Consider the following 16,405-nt stretch of genomic DNA (forward strand, 5'->3'; position numbering starts at 1 on the left):
CTTTAAATGTCAAGATTTCCTTGCTCATTAGGTTTTTACTTCACATCAGTATGAATACGTTGTATGTACGTTTACTACTACTAATGTGGCTTTGTTAAGCTGTAATACTGAATTATCATTGACGTTAAATGTTTTGGATATTAAAGCTTACATAACACACGCTCTTTCTGCCTATCTCATGTTAATCTTCAGTACCTATCCACCTGTTTCTTGACGTAAATGTGGGCGCCGCCATCTTTGAGCTTTCCGGTTTATGACTTCCGGTGAGCCACTAAAGCTAATGGTAGTCTATTGCGAAGGACACAAGTGTGCCGTTTTGACTGGCTGTTTAATGTTTATTATGAAATCTAGGAAGACTGACATAATTTGTGCAATTAGGGGTTGCCATAATAGCTAATACAAACGCAGTAAATCCTCTACAAAACATTTGTTTTAACCACAATCCATGCACAAGAACTGAATGTTTATGTGGCGCACATGCAATCATGATCTGTATTAAATATAAGTAAATATTAACTGTTTAAATTATGTTTTATGCGTGCTCCCACTACATTGTTTTCTACCGGCTGGCTATTGAACCGGAAATCTCGGGCCGGAAAGGAAATACGTCACATCACTTACTTCCGCGTTCGAGAAAAAGGTGGATAGAGTAGTATTAAATCCTTCTTATATCCAAAGAGTCTCTAGTTTTCTCAGATTTATAAAAGACAGATCAGCTTGTACCGATTCTTTCCGAATAAACCTGAACTCCTGGCAAGCAACACACACAAAACATTACTATCTCTGCATAACTTATTCTGCCCTAAAAAGGCAAAAGGTAGTAACTTCGTTTTTGGTCAAAAATTACTTATTGATATTTTTGAGACATTCAAGACCTCCTTTATTATTTGCATTAGTATCTTGAGTCAATTTTATTTATTTTTTTTCGAGAAAATAAAAATGAAGAATTAACTGACAACTGAAACTCACTATAAGTCTAAACTTTAAAGTCATTTTTCTCAGTTTCACACTCTAGCAAGTTAAGGTCTTTTGCCTTTGTAGGGCAGTATTATTCACTACGTGTTTGTGTCATTTACATTATATGCACTTGCGTGCCGATTGCCAACAAAACAGACATTTGAAGCAGTTTTACTTGCCACCTGTGACTCATGACCCGGTTGGGACCGCCCCTTTTCAACGAAATCCAGCGTTAAACAAACACACGCGCACAACTCTACTTCCACATTTAAACAAACTATATCCATTGTTTCCATAAGGCTGAGTGCTTTGGGAAGCAGAACAAGCTTAAATTTCACTCACAAATAACAACAAACTTCTTTGGAGATGTTGATTTCATGTCAACTGTTGGTTGGTGTGTGTGCGCTATTCCGGTGAAAGTGCCCATATAAGGACTTCCGCTGTATGGAAATTGCCCATTAAAGAAATAAAGCAAGATTGTTCTGTATGAATCTCTCATGTTAAAAAAAAGCTTTCTGAAACTTGTACGAACCCTGGCCAAGTGCATTTGGCACAGAAATATGTCCAACTGCATTTTTGACACTTTGCCTATGTTTAGCATGAGAAATCTTACTCTTAAACAGTGTTAAAAAGTCAGAATGAATTGGAAAAATTTATATTCAACATAGAAAAGACATACTTAGGGCTTAAAATGAATAATAACTTTACTATCTACAGCTGAAAATCTTACCTTGATCGAATGGCTTTCCGGGGCTCCATGTCCCTGGTTCCTAACACAGAAGACAGATGATTAAATTCAACTAAAATTAAAATTTGTCAGCCTCCATTTACCGTTTTTGAACTTTTGTTTGCTTAAAGTTTTACATAATGTAACAAGTACAGTAAAGATGCATTGAAATTTTGGCCGCCGAAAATGGCATTATTGGTTTTCGGGTCTAAACCAAAAATAAATGACGTGTCTCCACCTCTCCCATCAGTGCTTAGCACTCAGATTTCACTATCACAGTGTGCAAATATTAAAAATGACACCCAGTGATGCTCCACTGCCCATGATCTCGCTTTAATGTTTCTCTAGCGTGGAAGATCACGTGCATTGACACGAAGAATATAGGCTCATTGCCATGCTGTGTTTCTCCTGTTGTTTTCAATAAAATAATTGTGTATCATAATTAAATGTAGTATTAATACAAGGCTGCTGAGTTGTTGCATTACCTTACTACTGTTTTAAATATAATAGCTTTCTGGAATTTTACATTATTTCGATTAAAAAGCGTTACACGTATATTTAGTATTGGTTTTTTTTTGTGTGTATACTTTCAAAAAACTTTAATTGTGCTATAGATTTGTAGTTCTTCCAACTCAGATTTAAGAAATGAATGAAATTGAAAAGTCTAATATTAATACAATTATACAAAAAACATTTTCGGTTTTCGGCCAAGTGCATCTAGATATTTCTTTTCGGTGCATCACTAGTAACAACACTACACTCAATGCACACATTATTATATCATGCAATGAAAGTGTTTAAAAGCATGATGTAAACAAACAAATATACAATAACCAAGATTCTCCAAAGAAATAAATAAAACAAAGGGGGAATCATACAAACCTCAACTTCCTTATTGTAGAGAAAGCATTTAGGAGAAAACAAATAAACAATAAATATTAGACAGTTAACACACGCACGCACGCGGGCACACACACACACAAAAAATGAAATAAACTTACAGAGATATACACACTACACTGTAAAACAATTCTGTAAAAATGTAAAAAAGCTGCCAGTAACTTACTGTAGGATTTACATTTATGTTATTACTGGCAACAGTTTGTTCAAAGTTAAATAAACCTGAAACATTTTTAGTCTTTATCTTCTACAGTAAGTTACTGGCAACCAGCTGCATAATTACAGCAAATTTTTTACAGCAAAAAACTGTTATTTATTACGTTGATTTACACTGGAATGTTTGTTTGCCTTTAGGTTTATTGGTCTACACTTGTCTTCGTGTTTAATTCATTAGGATGGTTAATATGTCAGTTTCTATCAAATTTCCAGCAGCGACTGTTAGCACCATATGGTGACACTGACACACTCACGCACATATACGGTACAGAACGCACATAGGTACGAATATGACTTGGCAACTGTCAGGCCCTCTGCAAATAAAAATTCCATGCAGTCCTCTGCGTATGTGGCATGAATGCAAATGCGTCTCGAGACAAACAGCACCACATGAAATCTATTATAGACTTTGCAATATTTTTCCTTCTCACAAAAAGATCTTTATCAATCTCAGCCTTGCTGCGAGTAAACATTGTCATTGTTCTGCGTCCTCCTGTTTAGTGCCTCAATTTCAGCATGTAAACACACACGAGCTACATTCAGATCTCTCGTGACTTTGTGTAGTTTACATGGAGCAAAAATGTTGAATGTTGAGTTATTACAGCAAATATCAACAGAGCTAACTGATTTAAGCGCTTTGTGTGAAATTTAACAATTTTGTGTTTTTATGACAGATTTTGTTCAAAAGTGTTCAGTACTTTCATCCTATTATTCTTAAAATATTACTCACTTGGGAAATTAATGGCTTTTGTGATTTATGTAAACAGTGCATTAAATAAATAATAAAAGTTACCTTCTTTTTAAATACATAAAAATAATCTTCTAATATACTGTGTGTGTCACATTGCTGTTTCCTAGTGTAATGGTGTCTGTTGTTATCAGTCATAAGGGTCTGCATTATAAAAATCTATATGATTAAGTTTGTTTTACATTGTGAAAGAATGTACTGTATCTCTTTATTTCAAGAGACCCATTTACTCAAGGTAATATAATACAAATGATAAACAGCAAATACACTAAACCTCAGTAAGAGAAACCGTATGCATGTACAATACAATAAACATTATACTGTATCTATCTTTCAGAAAATCTTTTTACAAATAATCATTGTTTTATGTAAGAGTCTTTTAGTGCAAGTATATGAATGTATGTGTGTAGGCTGGTAGTGCTCCATTAAGGCATCAGATATTTCTATAGCTCTTAGGTTGAGAGTTTTCTGTCTTTCACTATTGTCTGCTGGCTCACGTCTTTCTAGCCCAGAACAGAAACCGCCTCCAAACCATTGTAAAGAGATGGCCTAAAATCGCTAGAGTGGGTCTATTATGTCTATACTCCTGCTATGAACAGCAGACCAGCAAAGGACATTATGAGAGCAATCAAAGAAGATAGCACTGCGCCATCACGTGTTTGTGCAGTGCCCTTCATGTGAACTACTTCGACTATTCACTTAGACAAAATGTCATATTTTATTATTTCAACTATATTTACCACACTGTAAAAAATGCAGCATGAAGTTAAAACAACTTGGTTTTGCAAGTCATTCGACGTACGTTAAATTGACTTAAACCATGTTGTAAACCAGGTTGTTTGATCAAGTTTTCACTCAAGACAACAAACAATACATTTAAATTAGTCTGCGACTAGGCTTAAGCCCTGTCTGAGAAACCGCCCCAAAGAGTGTGTTACACATATTATACTTTATAAATATTGCAAATATTTATAAATATATTTCTTTCTGCTCATTCTGTGTTAAAGGAATATTCCATTTTCTTAAAAGAAAAATCCAGATAATTTATTCACCACCATGTCATCCAAAATGTTGATGTCTTTCTTTGTTCAGTCGAGAAGAAATTATGTTTTTTGAGGAAAACATTGCAGGATTTTTACTCATTTTAATGGACTTTAATAGACACCAACAATTAACACTTAACTCAACACGGAGTTTCAAAGGACTATAAACAATCCCAGTGTTTACAAGTGTGTTGAAAGAGGACCGTTCCTACGTTGTTGTATGTCAACTGATACTAATTAATGTCTTTGTGTCAGTTTATTGTTTACATTGGTCCGCAAATGTGCGTTTTATATATGTAACATGTGACCTCCCTACGTCACTACGCATTTACGTTAGGTCGCGCTGGACCAGACCTAGACGAAAAGTTGTGGTTTAAAAGAGCATATTTTTAATTTTTCTTGTCAAAAATGACAATCGTTTTGCTAGATAAGACCCTAATGCCTCGTTTGGGATCGTTTATCCTTTGAAACTCCGTTGAAAAAAACTGTTACGTGTTGAGTTAAGTGTTAAGTGTTGGTGTCTATTAAAGTCCATTAAAATGAGAAAAATCCTGCAATGTTTTCCTCAAAAAACATAATTTCTTCTCGACAGAACAAAGAAAGAAATCAACATTTTGGATGACATGGTGGTGAGTAAATTATCTGGATTTTTCTTTTAAGAAAATGGAATATTCCTTTAAGTCTGTATACCTAAAAAGTTACTATCATTCACCATGCGGATATTTTACTATTCATTTGTCTTATTAATATAAAACTTCTGACACAACCGGACAAAGCAACACTGGCTCAAATGTGTTTTGGGATAAAACTATCTGACCAGTGGAAGATGGGGAACTTTATGGGAATCCTGTTTGTTAAAGTCATATAATTGGCCTTGAAACAATCAAAGTAATGTAGTCACATTACATTACTGTCATGTTTTTTTTTTAGGTTAATTAATTGGCAATTTGTACTAAAATTCTACAAAAAGTGTTGTATTTACGTAATTAAATTATAGACAATGGTTCTACATGATTGAAATTAGAGTTCTAGAATTAGAGAATTTTCGGGTGTTATTTAGGGCATATTTATATAGCCTATTGATATATTTAAAGTTTAATGTTTTAGTTGTTTGTATTGTTAAAGGTGGCATCGGGCCGCGGGTCGGGTTCGGACAGATAATGCATGTTGATGTGTCGGGTTACATCGGTTCTGGGCTTTAAAAGCCATGGGCCGGGTCGGGTTGTAATTTTCAGGCCCATTGAGAACTCTAGTTTAAATCAGTTGTCTTAAATTTTACCATTGGCCTGTTGAATGCTTTATTCGGACTGGTTGAGAAAAGTGGTGTTAATTATTTTTCTGTAAAACGCACACATAACCTGTCTTAAGTCTTTCCCCACCATTGACGAGTTAACTTTTAAATTAAGAGTAAACGCTTTCCTGCTAATGACGGGTATTTTTGGCTTTACGCAATACCACTATTATCCACCAGATAATTCCGCAACTTATAAAACCCGGAAGTATCGCCCTAGGGCAAACAGCTGTATGTCCGTGTTAGTTTTAAAGCAACACCAAAGAGTTTTTTTTTACCTTAAAATAGTGTTTCCAAAAAAGTTTCAGTCATTCATCTATTCGAAACCGGGTGAACGGCACTTTCAAATTCGCTTTGCAGCCCTCTATCGGCCAAAACCGCACTAAAGAAGTTTCCAACCGTCGAGTGAAAACTATAAAAACTTGCTTTACAGCAGACCTCCAATCCAATCAGAGCCAGCTTTGCTGCAGTAAGCTAAATTATTTACGACAGTGGTAATGGAAATTCCGCTTCCAACCTGTAGGAGGAGCAAAGAGCAAAAACTCTTTAGTGTTGCTTTAAGGATCGCTCTGAATCTGATCTCTATCAAAAGTCCTTCACAATGGAATTATTTCAGCTTTTTGCTCAAAATTTGGTGTTTTTGAAGAAACCTACCCATATTTGAGACTGAGAGGTGATAAAAAGAGAACTTTTTTTGTTTAAAAAGCAGAGTGTCTGTTCTTACATTTGATATGTTGTATGTTTATTTATTTTAAGAAGAACATTTTCTGGAAGGCATTAAACTTTTGTGAAAATCTTGAAAAATGCTGGCGCTGGCTGTCAACGTAAAAAAATAATCGCTGGTGGGGAAAGAGTTAAAAATAACCACCAGAGCAATGTTTGTGGTAACCGCGGTATAACCGAAAAATCGACTCGTTTTATTGAATTATTTGAAAATAATGCACACCCGCGATATGACGGCACTCCGATTTGTGACGCATTACCAACTTGGGTGTGCATTAATTTAAATAATTCAACAGCCCGTCATCAATTATTTCTTACATAAAATTAACATTTTACTGCAGAGGTAACATGTAAAGTTTATGTTAAGAAATTTCAATCATGTAGAACCAGTCTATGATTGAATTACATAAATCCAACAATTCTTTTTTCAGTTCACCATAGAGTATGTTCATATGTGGTTTAACCTCTACCACATTATTGTAGTCTTAAGGGCGATTTATAGTCGTGCGTAGGTTCTACGGCGTAGCTACGGCGTAGGCTATCCATAGCCTGTGCGTAGCTCTGCGTAGCCTGACGCGCACCTCGCCAAATTTTTAACAGCGCTTCAGTTCTACGCGGACCGCAAGCGCTGTGATTGGTCCACCAGAACTGCTATCTGTGGCCTGTGCGTAGCTCTGCGTAGCCTGACGCGCACCTCGCAAAATTTTTAACAGCGCTTCAGTTCTATGCGGACCGCAAGCACTGTGATTGGTCCACCAAAACCCTCCCGTCAGGTAAAAAAAACTGCGTCATAGGTATTTCCGTTTGCGACGGTGAAAACAAAGAATGGCCAAGTTAAGGAGTGATTTATCTCAAACTGCAACAAAAGTCGCTGTTTATTTACATCCATCATTGCTGGTCTTCTAAAATTATACACAACAAGTTGCTCTTTCTTCTTCGTTTGTGGCTTAACTTGCATAGCTTCTTCTTCTTTGGCGTTCGCGCTGCTACTGTGGTTAAACGCGTGGTTACTGCCTTACCCACGGCCTGCGCGCGTGTTTGCACGTCGACGCGGACGACGACGCAAAAGTATAAATGAAAGCCGACGCGGAACCTACGCCGCAGGACCTACGCACGACTATAACGAGCCCTTTAGTCTGATCCTCTGTGGGTGCCCAATTGCCCCTCTATGACTAATACAATCATACTGCATTGTAAATGCTTTTGATTCTAACCTGGATGATACGAGTGTGAATGTGCAATACTGATCATCAATTTCATTATACTGTAGATATTCATTACATCAAATTACAAGCGTCAAACACACAAACAGATTAGCGCAGTCTGGGAACTCTAAATCGTGATTATGTCCTTTATAATGACATTAAGGGCATTTCTCAGCATGCAGATGGATTTCTTTGGGTATTATCGGAAGGCTTTCAAACATATTCAACCAATAATGAAACTAATACTGATACTAAAAGAAATACAGTGATAGTTTTTACAGAATAATCCAGTTGTTATCATCAACATACATATTTAGCATATTTAGGAGCATGCCTGTGTGTGTGCGTGCATGTGTGTAAGTATAAGGCCAGCCAGAATTGCAGCAAGGTGGCTGTTCTCTCATGCGGAAAGTGCCGGAAGCATCTTACCCCTCTGACATCATTCATTCTTTATGACTCTCTCTCTCATTCTCTCTATCTATCTGTCTGTTCTTCACACACGAATTTACAAGTGCCACAAACAGACACATGCAATTATTCAAAGAAAGCTAAATATACATACCATCATAACATCATCAGCCTGTGGCACTAATAATGTGTCCTCACCAGTCGTGAGGCAATAAAGTAACAAGTGATTAAAGCTATCTCTTCCGTGTCAGGAAAATCGCGATCGGAACAAAGTGACCTCAAGTCATTCATTTTTAATGAGAGCTGGACATAAGTGACGACGACCATTTGCAGGGCAGACAAAGTAGAGCAGAGGTCAATAAGCAGTGATGCGATGTGGCTGCGACCAATGGGAGTGCAGATAGGGGTTTGTGATCAAAATGAGTGACAGGATATTTAGTCTGGGGAAAAAACTTCTGAGACAAAGTTGATACTTGAATGAAATGTAATTAAGACATGAAAATGTCTCTTGAGCTGTGAAAGAGCAACCCCTGAGCAATGATATTTTCCGCTGGGTTTTGCCAGCTGCTGTGTCAAATTATGTTAGATTATGTGTATTAACAACATTAAGTCTGCATGTGTTTGTGTGTCCGGGTAGATCGTCCCAAAGGCTATTTTCATAAACAAAGTTTCGCTCGCTCTCTCTACATTAGCTCAAGGCCTGAAGCAGCCTGCCAACCTCTATTCCATTAAGAGGACAAAGAAAAGAGGGAAAATGAGAGAACAAAGCAACAGACATAGAGACAAAGACATCGGGGAAAGAGAATCTTTAGTTTATTCTTTAGTATATTCTTTTGTCATATACTGTGTGTGTGTATAGGTTCAAAGAGACATTTTTCAATAAATTACAGCGATCATAAGGAATAATGCACAAATTGTTCGAGGCATGTGAAATTCCTAAATGTTTTTTATTCTTAGTGGTAATTTACTATAATTGAACCATGTTGGTATATTTTTGTGGGTAAGAGCTAATAGTGATTACCTAGGAGGACATTTTTATTGCACTATTCAAAATGTACAGTCCCGCACAAAAACACAAATATGTTTATATGCACAATTTAAATGCAAAAATCATTCTGGGAGCAAGGTGCCATTCTAGGATTTCAGCTTACTATCTCCTGTAAATCTAAGTTTTGTCTCAACCAGTCTTGTTGACCATAATAAGTGATATGTGACAGAACATTTTGTCAGTGTCACTTGGTTTCTGTTTCTATAGCATTGGTTGTCTAGTCCTGCTCACTGAGCAATGTCATTGGTTTAAAAACACACTCCACATTGCTCTATAATAAATACCAAATGTCTTCTGATTGGCCCTAAGTTTCCCATGCAGTAGTTTTGTCCAAGCCTTTACCGAAATTAACCATAGTTTTTTGTAGTAACCATTTTGTGTCATGCCAAGTTAGGACATGGCATTGAAGGGGCTTAGCTTCTTACCTAAATGTGACCCTGGTCCACAAAACCAGTCGTAAAGGTCAGTTATTTTTATTGAGATTTATACATCATAAGATTTCCGTTAATGTATGGTTTGTTAGGAAAGGGCAGTATTTGGCAGTGACACAACGATTTGAAAATCTGAAACTCAGTGGCGGACGGTGACTTCTTTTTCAAGGGTGCACGATAGGAATCTTGTCACGACATGTATTTAGCCGTCATGTGTGTGGTTCTTCATTTCAAAATATGTGTTCGGTGCGTCGGGTGAGCTTATGTGCATCACGTGTCTTGTCAAAATAAGTGCCTGCTACAGACGTGTCTAAAAGGTTTATGATAAAAAAGACGCGTTCGTTTGCCAGATACTCGCATAATCTCATGCGTAATCAGAGTTTACTGTTAAGGGAGTGTCTTGCGTGTATTTTGTGAATGTGAGCGTCTCTTTTATCGAAAACGGTTTTGACGCGTATGCAGCAGGCACCTATTTTGACAAAAATATGTATATTGCGTGATGCACAAGCAACATACATGACACTCGGAACACATATTTTGAATTTAAGCCCCTCGGAAGAGCAGTCACCAACATCCACTGCTGAAACTTGAGATTGCAAAAATACAAAATATTGAGAAAATCTCATTTAAAGTTCAAAGTCCGATAAAGTTTGTATACAGCAACGCATATTAATAAAAACGCTTCCCCGCCAATGACGAGTATTTCAGTCTTTGCGCAATACCGCTATTATCCACTAGGTTTAAAACCGGAAGTATTGCCCTCTGGCAAGCTGCTGCATGTCCGTGTCTGTTTTAAAGATCGCTCTGAATGGGATCTCTATGAAAAGTCCGTCACAAAAATGGAATTATCTCTGCTTTTTGCTCAAAATGTGGTGTTTTTGCAGAAACCTACCCATATTCAAAAGCTGATTACAAAAGAACTACTGAAGGTAGGATGAAATGTTTTTTTTTTGTTTGAAAGCAGAGGGTCTGTTCTTTCATTTGGTATATTGTATGTTTATATATTTGAAGAAGAACATTTTCTGGAAGGCATTAAACTTTTGTGAAAATCATGAAAAACGCTGGCGCTGGCTGGCAACTTTTTAAAAAAACGCTGGTGGTGAAAGAGTTAAAAGGGAAATCCCAAAGGAACTTTTTTGATATATTTACGGTAGGAAGTTTACAATTATCTTCATTGAACATGACCTTTACATATGCTAATGATTTTTGGATGATAATTTTGACCCATGCAGTGTATTTTTGGCTTTTTCTACGAATATACCTGTGCGACTTACGGCTGGTTTTGTGGTCCAGGGTCACAAATAAAAAATGACGAATACAAACTGAATGTTGTAGTGACATGGTTCACAGCCCCCCAATGTGTGGTTTAGTTTCTTAATTTTTTCCTTCTTTGCAATATTTCGTTTGCCAAAAAGCTTGCATGCACTTCGAGGGTTTTGGAGCTGTTGCATACCAATGAAATTAATAAATTGACATTTGTGAAAATAAGGCATTTTAATTACTCCTCTACTAATAACCTTTTCATTGCCATTTAAAGAGAAATTACTGAACCCAAACATGATTTTAAAAAATGCTAATTTACAAGAAACATGTCAGACGCAGGGTTTGCATCTGAACTCCTCTTTTTTTCTGACAATTTATAAATAAACCAATTAAAATAGCATTTATTTGACAGCAGATGTTTTCCTAATGGTGGATAATTTAGTGGACATAGTCTGTAACTTTTTGAGAGATCCAGTCAGGCCCTTCTGTCACTGTGGTGACTCCCAGATCTGACAGGCAGCCTCTCATCTCATACCAAAGTAAACACATGATGGGTGAGTGGCCCTGTCGCCACTCACCCAGCTGACTGAGTCTTCCCAAGTTATGGATTGATGCAGAAAATCTCCACACTTTCTTCTAGTCTTCTCTTTTGACATAAGCCTGAAGTTGATAGAGATGACAGAGAAGTCAGAAGTGCGTGTTTGTGTATGTGAGAGAGAGCCGGGAGATGTTTGACGAAAGGGATGATTACCAATGGCCATTTTCAGCCTGTCAATCTCACAAAGCCTCACACATACACACACATTACCGATCAAAGGCTTGACAGCATCAACCTACATGCACCACACACACACACACACACACACACAGACGCGCTGTCTCAGTGCTTAGATGTGATTGGGGGTCTGTGATTTTAGTGCTCGAAGGCTTTTGGTAATTGCTTTGCTGTAAGGGCCAGTTGATTAAAAAAAATCCCATCAAGCCACGTTGGCTGAACAACTAATCTGAATAAATCACTTTCTCTTTACTGATGGCCTAAAGCGTCACATGGAAAGTGTAATCTTTGATGTGCCTTTCAGAGTGAAAGAGTAATTGTGTGGCCTGGATGGCTTTTATATTGAGGTACATGTGTACTGAATTTCATTTCCATTAAAGGCACAATATGTAAGATGTTTGCATTAAAATGTCTAAAAACTAATAACACAGTTATATATTTTTCCCCACATGTGTACTTAGGTTATCCCAAGGTTGAATCCAGAGAATTTGCCTTTTTTAGGGCTGTCAAGGTTATAAAATTTTGCTGACGGTTAATTATCTAATGAATTGTGATGATTATGACAATTAATTGCCTTAAGGGCTTTGACGATTAATTGTCTGTTTTATTGCTTTGACATTTTGTTCTCATGCATTTTTTTGTTTGTTCATGAAATAATTTTCACACATTGTTGTAATTATTAAATTAAATCTTTTGCAAGGTTTACCTGCCAATAAATATTAATACACATAACACATATTTAAAAGGAATTAAATAATGAATATATCTTTCAAAAACTGAAAATTCCTTATTAGAAATAAACGCAATGAAGTGTCTGAAAAATAAAAATGCAATCAAAATAAGCTGACTATATCAGAACAGACCTTAAATAGTAGCCAATCCTACTAAGGTCATATTAGTAGACCACATGTCTGTAGTACCTGCAAAAAAATAATTTCCTTACAGATCCTTAATAATAACATCCTTTACTTCCCTAAATTTGGAATTGCTGTTTTGAAAATGTATGTTTTACCTGGCAGTTAAAAGAGCTTTTAAATGCTGTTTTTTCCACTGTAGTGAATAGCTTTGCAATGTATTGCATTACAATGTGAGTTAAGGAGCGCCATCTGATACTGTCTCGTTAATACAGGCGCTGCAGCTCCCCCTTGTGTTTTTTAGAGAGATGTGCAATCATTGCGGTGATTTGAAATCATCGCGATGAGGTCAACCTATCGCGATGACACGATTATTTAATCATTGTGACAGCCCTACCTTTTAAAAAAACATGAGGTCGACCTCTTCATGAGGTTGCTTGTTAATGCCGTCATGTTTAGAAACCAAATTCTTGGCTGCGTCCGAAAACTAAGGCAGCTGGCTTCTTGCCTCGCTGTCTCATGAGGCAATGACTTGGGCGGCATAAAGGGAGCTCCGGGAAATGCATTCGGGGACAGCCTATAGCGACAGAGTAACAAAATTCTGTTTGAAATATAAACGGAGAGCGCCTTTGTAAGAACTAATCCCATACTTGAAAACTATACTAATTTCAATGCTTATACTAATTTCTCGCTAGAAATGCAATCAAAAGGTGTTAAATGTGAAAATATAACTTTATTTACACAATTTGTGCTCCAGATGCTTTCATCGCCCCTATTTTATTTTTTCGAACTTGACCAATCACATTTCCTGCACACGCTCACGCATAGAATTGTGGGACAAGACGATAAAGGTATCTCAGGATGAGACAGGAAGTAAACCAGACATTGCATTCGAACGTCCCTTCGATTGTTGCCTCCGAAGGACGCATTTTAGAGATTTCGGATGCAGCATTGGCTTCTGCTTTTGCTGCCATAGAAACCATAGAAGTGTTTAACGTCATGTGGCACTGTGCATATTGATCAGTGTATGACATCAAACTATTGCGAGAGTAAAGCTGCATTCACATTAGCAGCGGCTAGCAGTGGCAGAGCGACGCAATCTCATTTATTTCAATGGAAGCTCGGCGCCATCTGTTAACACGAGCGACAGTGACCATTGGTGACCGGACCGGGCCAAAGTTGAGAAACTTTGTTTAACTTAAAGTTTAATTTTATGCAAATGATGAGCGACTTTCTGGAGGGAATACGAATGAGAACGAAGCTGTGGAGTTCACGTCATCCATCTCTCCTCAGTTACTGGAATGGACGTTACTCATTTGTTTATGACAACCAGATTTAGACACACCTCCTAACAACCTCTTTGAAAGAGACAAGAGACAAACAGCGACAAAGTTGCGTATAATGTAAATGTACCTTAATGCCTTTGAATCGCTCTCGCGATAGTTTGATGTCATAGGCTGGTCTGTCTGCGCCTTAATAGTAGTTTGCATGTGGAAGTAGTAACATCTAGCGCATGCCGTTCTGTTGTGCCTTCTATCAAGCCACACTGTGGGGCTTACATTATAATGTAGCGGTTATAAAACCTGATTTCAATTCATCATCCATGAACATGATTTGCGAGTCCTGTTGAATCACTTCCTATCGAAAGCTACAACTCCCATGGTTCCACGCTCTTTATTAACATCATCAAACTGCGGCCATTGTTGTTTAGCAACCCCTAGCACTGAAAATTACAAAATGACATGCCTTTAATGATTCTGTAAGCTTAATAGATTTTTAGCTTTCACAGGCGTGCCAATAAGACAGATTGAAACTGATTAGGCTATTCGACTGAATTTATAAATGCTGAGCATGAGAAGTAGAAATCCCTTTTGATCTTAGTAATCAGGTAGTAACTATTTCTAATTGGTCATCATCTGTGTGGTAGACCTACACCACCCATGTCTTAACTACATCCCTTTTTATAAACAGCTTTATCACAAATGGACACACAGAAGGAAACGGAAGTCATCTGGTCCAGATTATATCATTACTGCCAATTTACTTTATTATCTTTCTTTATAAGAGACCTTTGTTGCGTAACACAAGCACTTCTTGATCTGGTTGTGCAGAGACTATTACAACTTACATTTAACAGAACATACAGTAGATAATTTGCACGTGTATGCAGACATCAGATCTCCACTGGGGTCTTCACCAAGAAGAAGAACCATTTTTGTTTCCTCAAAGAAACTTTTAAGGCAAAGCTTTTTAAAATAATTTTTTATCCTTTTTATATTTTTTTCCACTACAGAGACCCTGTTCTGCAATAGAAAGGGTCTTTATGAAACCACATACACTTCATCATCTCATGAAAAGTGTACGCAGGTGAAAACTGTATGTTTTGTTTCTAACATTAACAAATTTCTATGCATCTCCCATAACAAGTGCTCTGACTGATGGATGCAAAGCCTAATATACAGTACTGTAGCTCAAAACTTTATCCTAATGTTTTAGTACATGAATGTTTAAAATATTTAAACCTTCCCTCACTTACACTCTTAATAATAAAGGCTCTTAATAGACTTCTTTGCTTCAAAGCTAGAAGCATTTTTGGTTCCCCAAAAATCATCTCAAAGGTTATTAAAAAAAATGTCTTCCTTTTGTATAGTTAGTACCTTTTCCAATGACATGAACCTTGAACATTTAGTAAAAACAACACCTTTATGGTTCTTTATGGAACCACAGAGCCTGACAAAGAACGTTTTAGGAACCTTTATTAGTTTTAAGAGTGTGATTGACTGTCTTCTCGTTTAATACACAACGAAGCACTAAATAGGGATTTAAACAGTGCGTAACTCAGGCTTTACACAGGCCAGACTGAATCATATGCTTCCTCTCAGTTAAACGTATTGTAGTTACACGAGTCACACATTTGAAACACTCAAACAACCCATACAGACCGAAATCAGTAGAATTATTATATTGGCTGTGACTCAAAACCTCGTGAGCTGCCTGCCTAGACAGCATCGACTCGAACGCGTCTACGATAAACAAAAAACTGTCTAGGTAGACGTCTAACTAGACTTAAAAAAAAAACATGCCACTCACATCTCTAAATTTGTCCCATCTCCCGGTCAACCATTTGTCGTCCAAAAAATTGTCGTTGCGGGCAGAAGCTCCGGCGATGAGCAGCGCGAGCGCGCACACGGCGATCAGCACACGCATCTGCATCGAAACAGAGAAATAAACACTCACGCGCACTACATACTATTCAATAGGGTTAGAAAACATACAGAATAACGCTTACAGTAATCCGTTATGCGTCACCTTCAACAGGAGAATATACGCGCTGTCATTGACTGAAGATCTCCGTGCTGAGACTCAATTGATCTTCACCAACCTCTCTCTCTCTCTCTCTCTCTCTCTCTCTCTCTCTCTCTCTCTCTCTCGCACTCTCTCCCTCACTGAAGCGTATGCTCGTGAAGGCGGACGTGGGCACGCGTTCTTCCTGCGCGCTTGTTTCATATTCAGTGTCCAATCCTGCCTTTACACAGGGAGTATATACGCACATCTATTTGACAAAATTTTCAATAAAATACTGTATTTAACGTATTTAACTTAAATTGGTTTCTCTCTTCTTTGTGGGGATGTAATTTCGTTGATAAATAAGGTGCATGCATTGAAATAGTTTCTATCATCTTTACTTTTTCTAATTTGATAATATTCGATTTTACGATACATGAGAGTACTTCGCATTAGCATGATACTTTTATAACCTTTATTTAACCAGAAAGACCTCACTAAGATTAAAAATCTCTTTTACAGGAATGTCCA

The 16,405-nt window shown here is 37.2% G+C and overlaps 1 protein-coding gene across 2 annotated transcripts in view; it reads right to left on the reverse strand.

Annotated features, from left to right (window-relative positions):
- spock3 (SPARC (osteonectin), cwcv and kazal like domains proteoglycan 3) overlaps positions 1 to 16,038 on the reverse strand; it is a 33,480-nt gene extending 17,442 nt beyond the window's left edge. The window contains exons 1-3 of one of the 2 annotated variants that reach the window (XM_073864848.1): positions 15,899 to 16,038; positions 15,680 to 15,796; positions 1,688 to 1,727 (exon numbers count right to left, since the gene is read on the reverse strand). In XM_073864848.1, the coding sequence (XP_073720949.1) occupies positions 1,688 to 1,727; positions 15,680 to 15,796 (157 nt within the window). In that variant the 5' untranslated portion in view covers positions 15,899 to 16,038. Of the gene's footprint in view, positions 1 to 1,687; positions 1,728 to 15,679; positions 15,797 to 15,878 lie in introns of both variants that reach the window. The other variant, XM_073864845.1, reaches the window with a different exon arrangement.
- Between the last annotated feature and the right edge of the window lie 367 nt (positions 16,039 to 16,405).

The sequence above is a fragment of the Misgurnus anguillicaudatus genome, chromosome 3, assembly GCF_027580225.2.
Source record: "Misgurnus anguillicaudatus chromosome 3, ASM2758022v2, whole genome shotgun sequence".
NCBI lineage: Eukaryota > Metazoa > Chordata > Actinopteri > Cypriniformes > Cobitidae > Misgurnus > Misgurnus anguillicaudatus.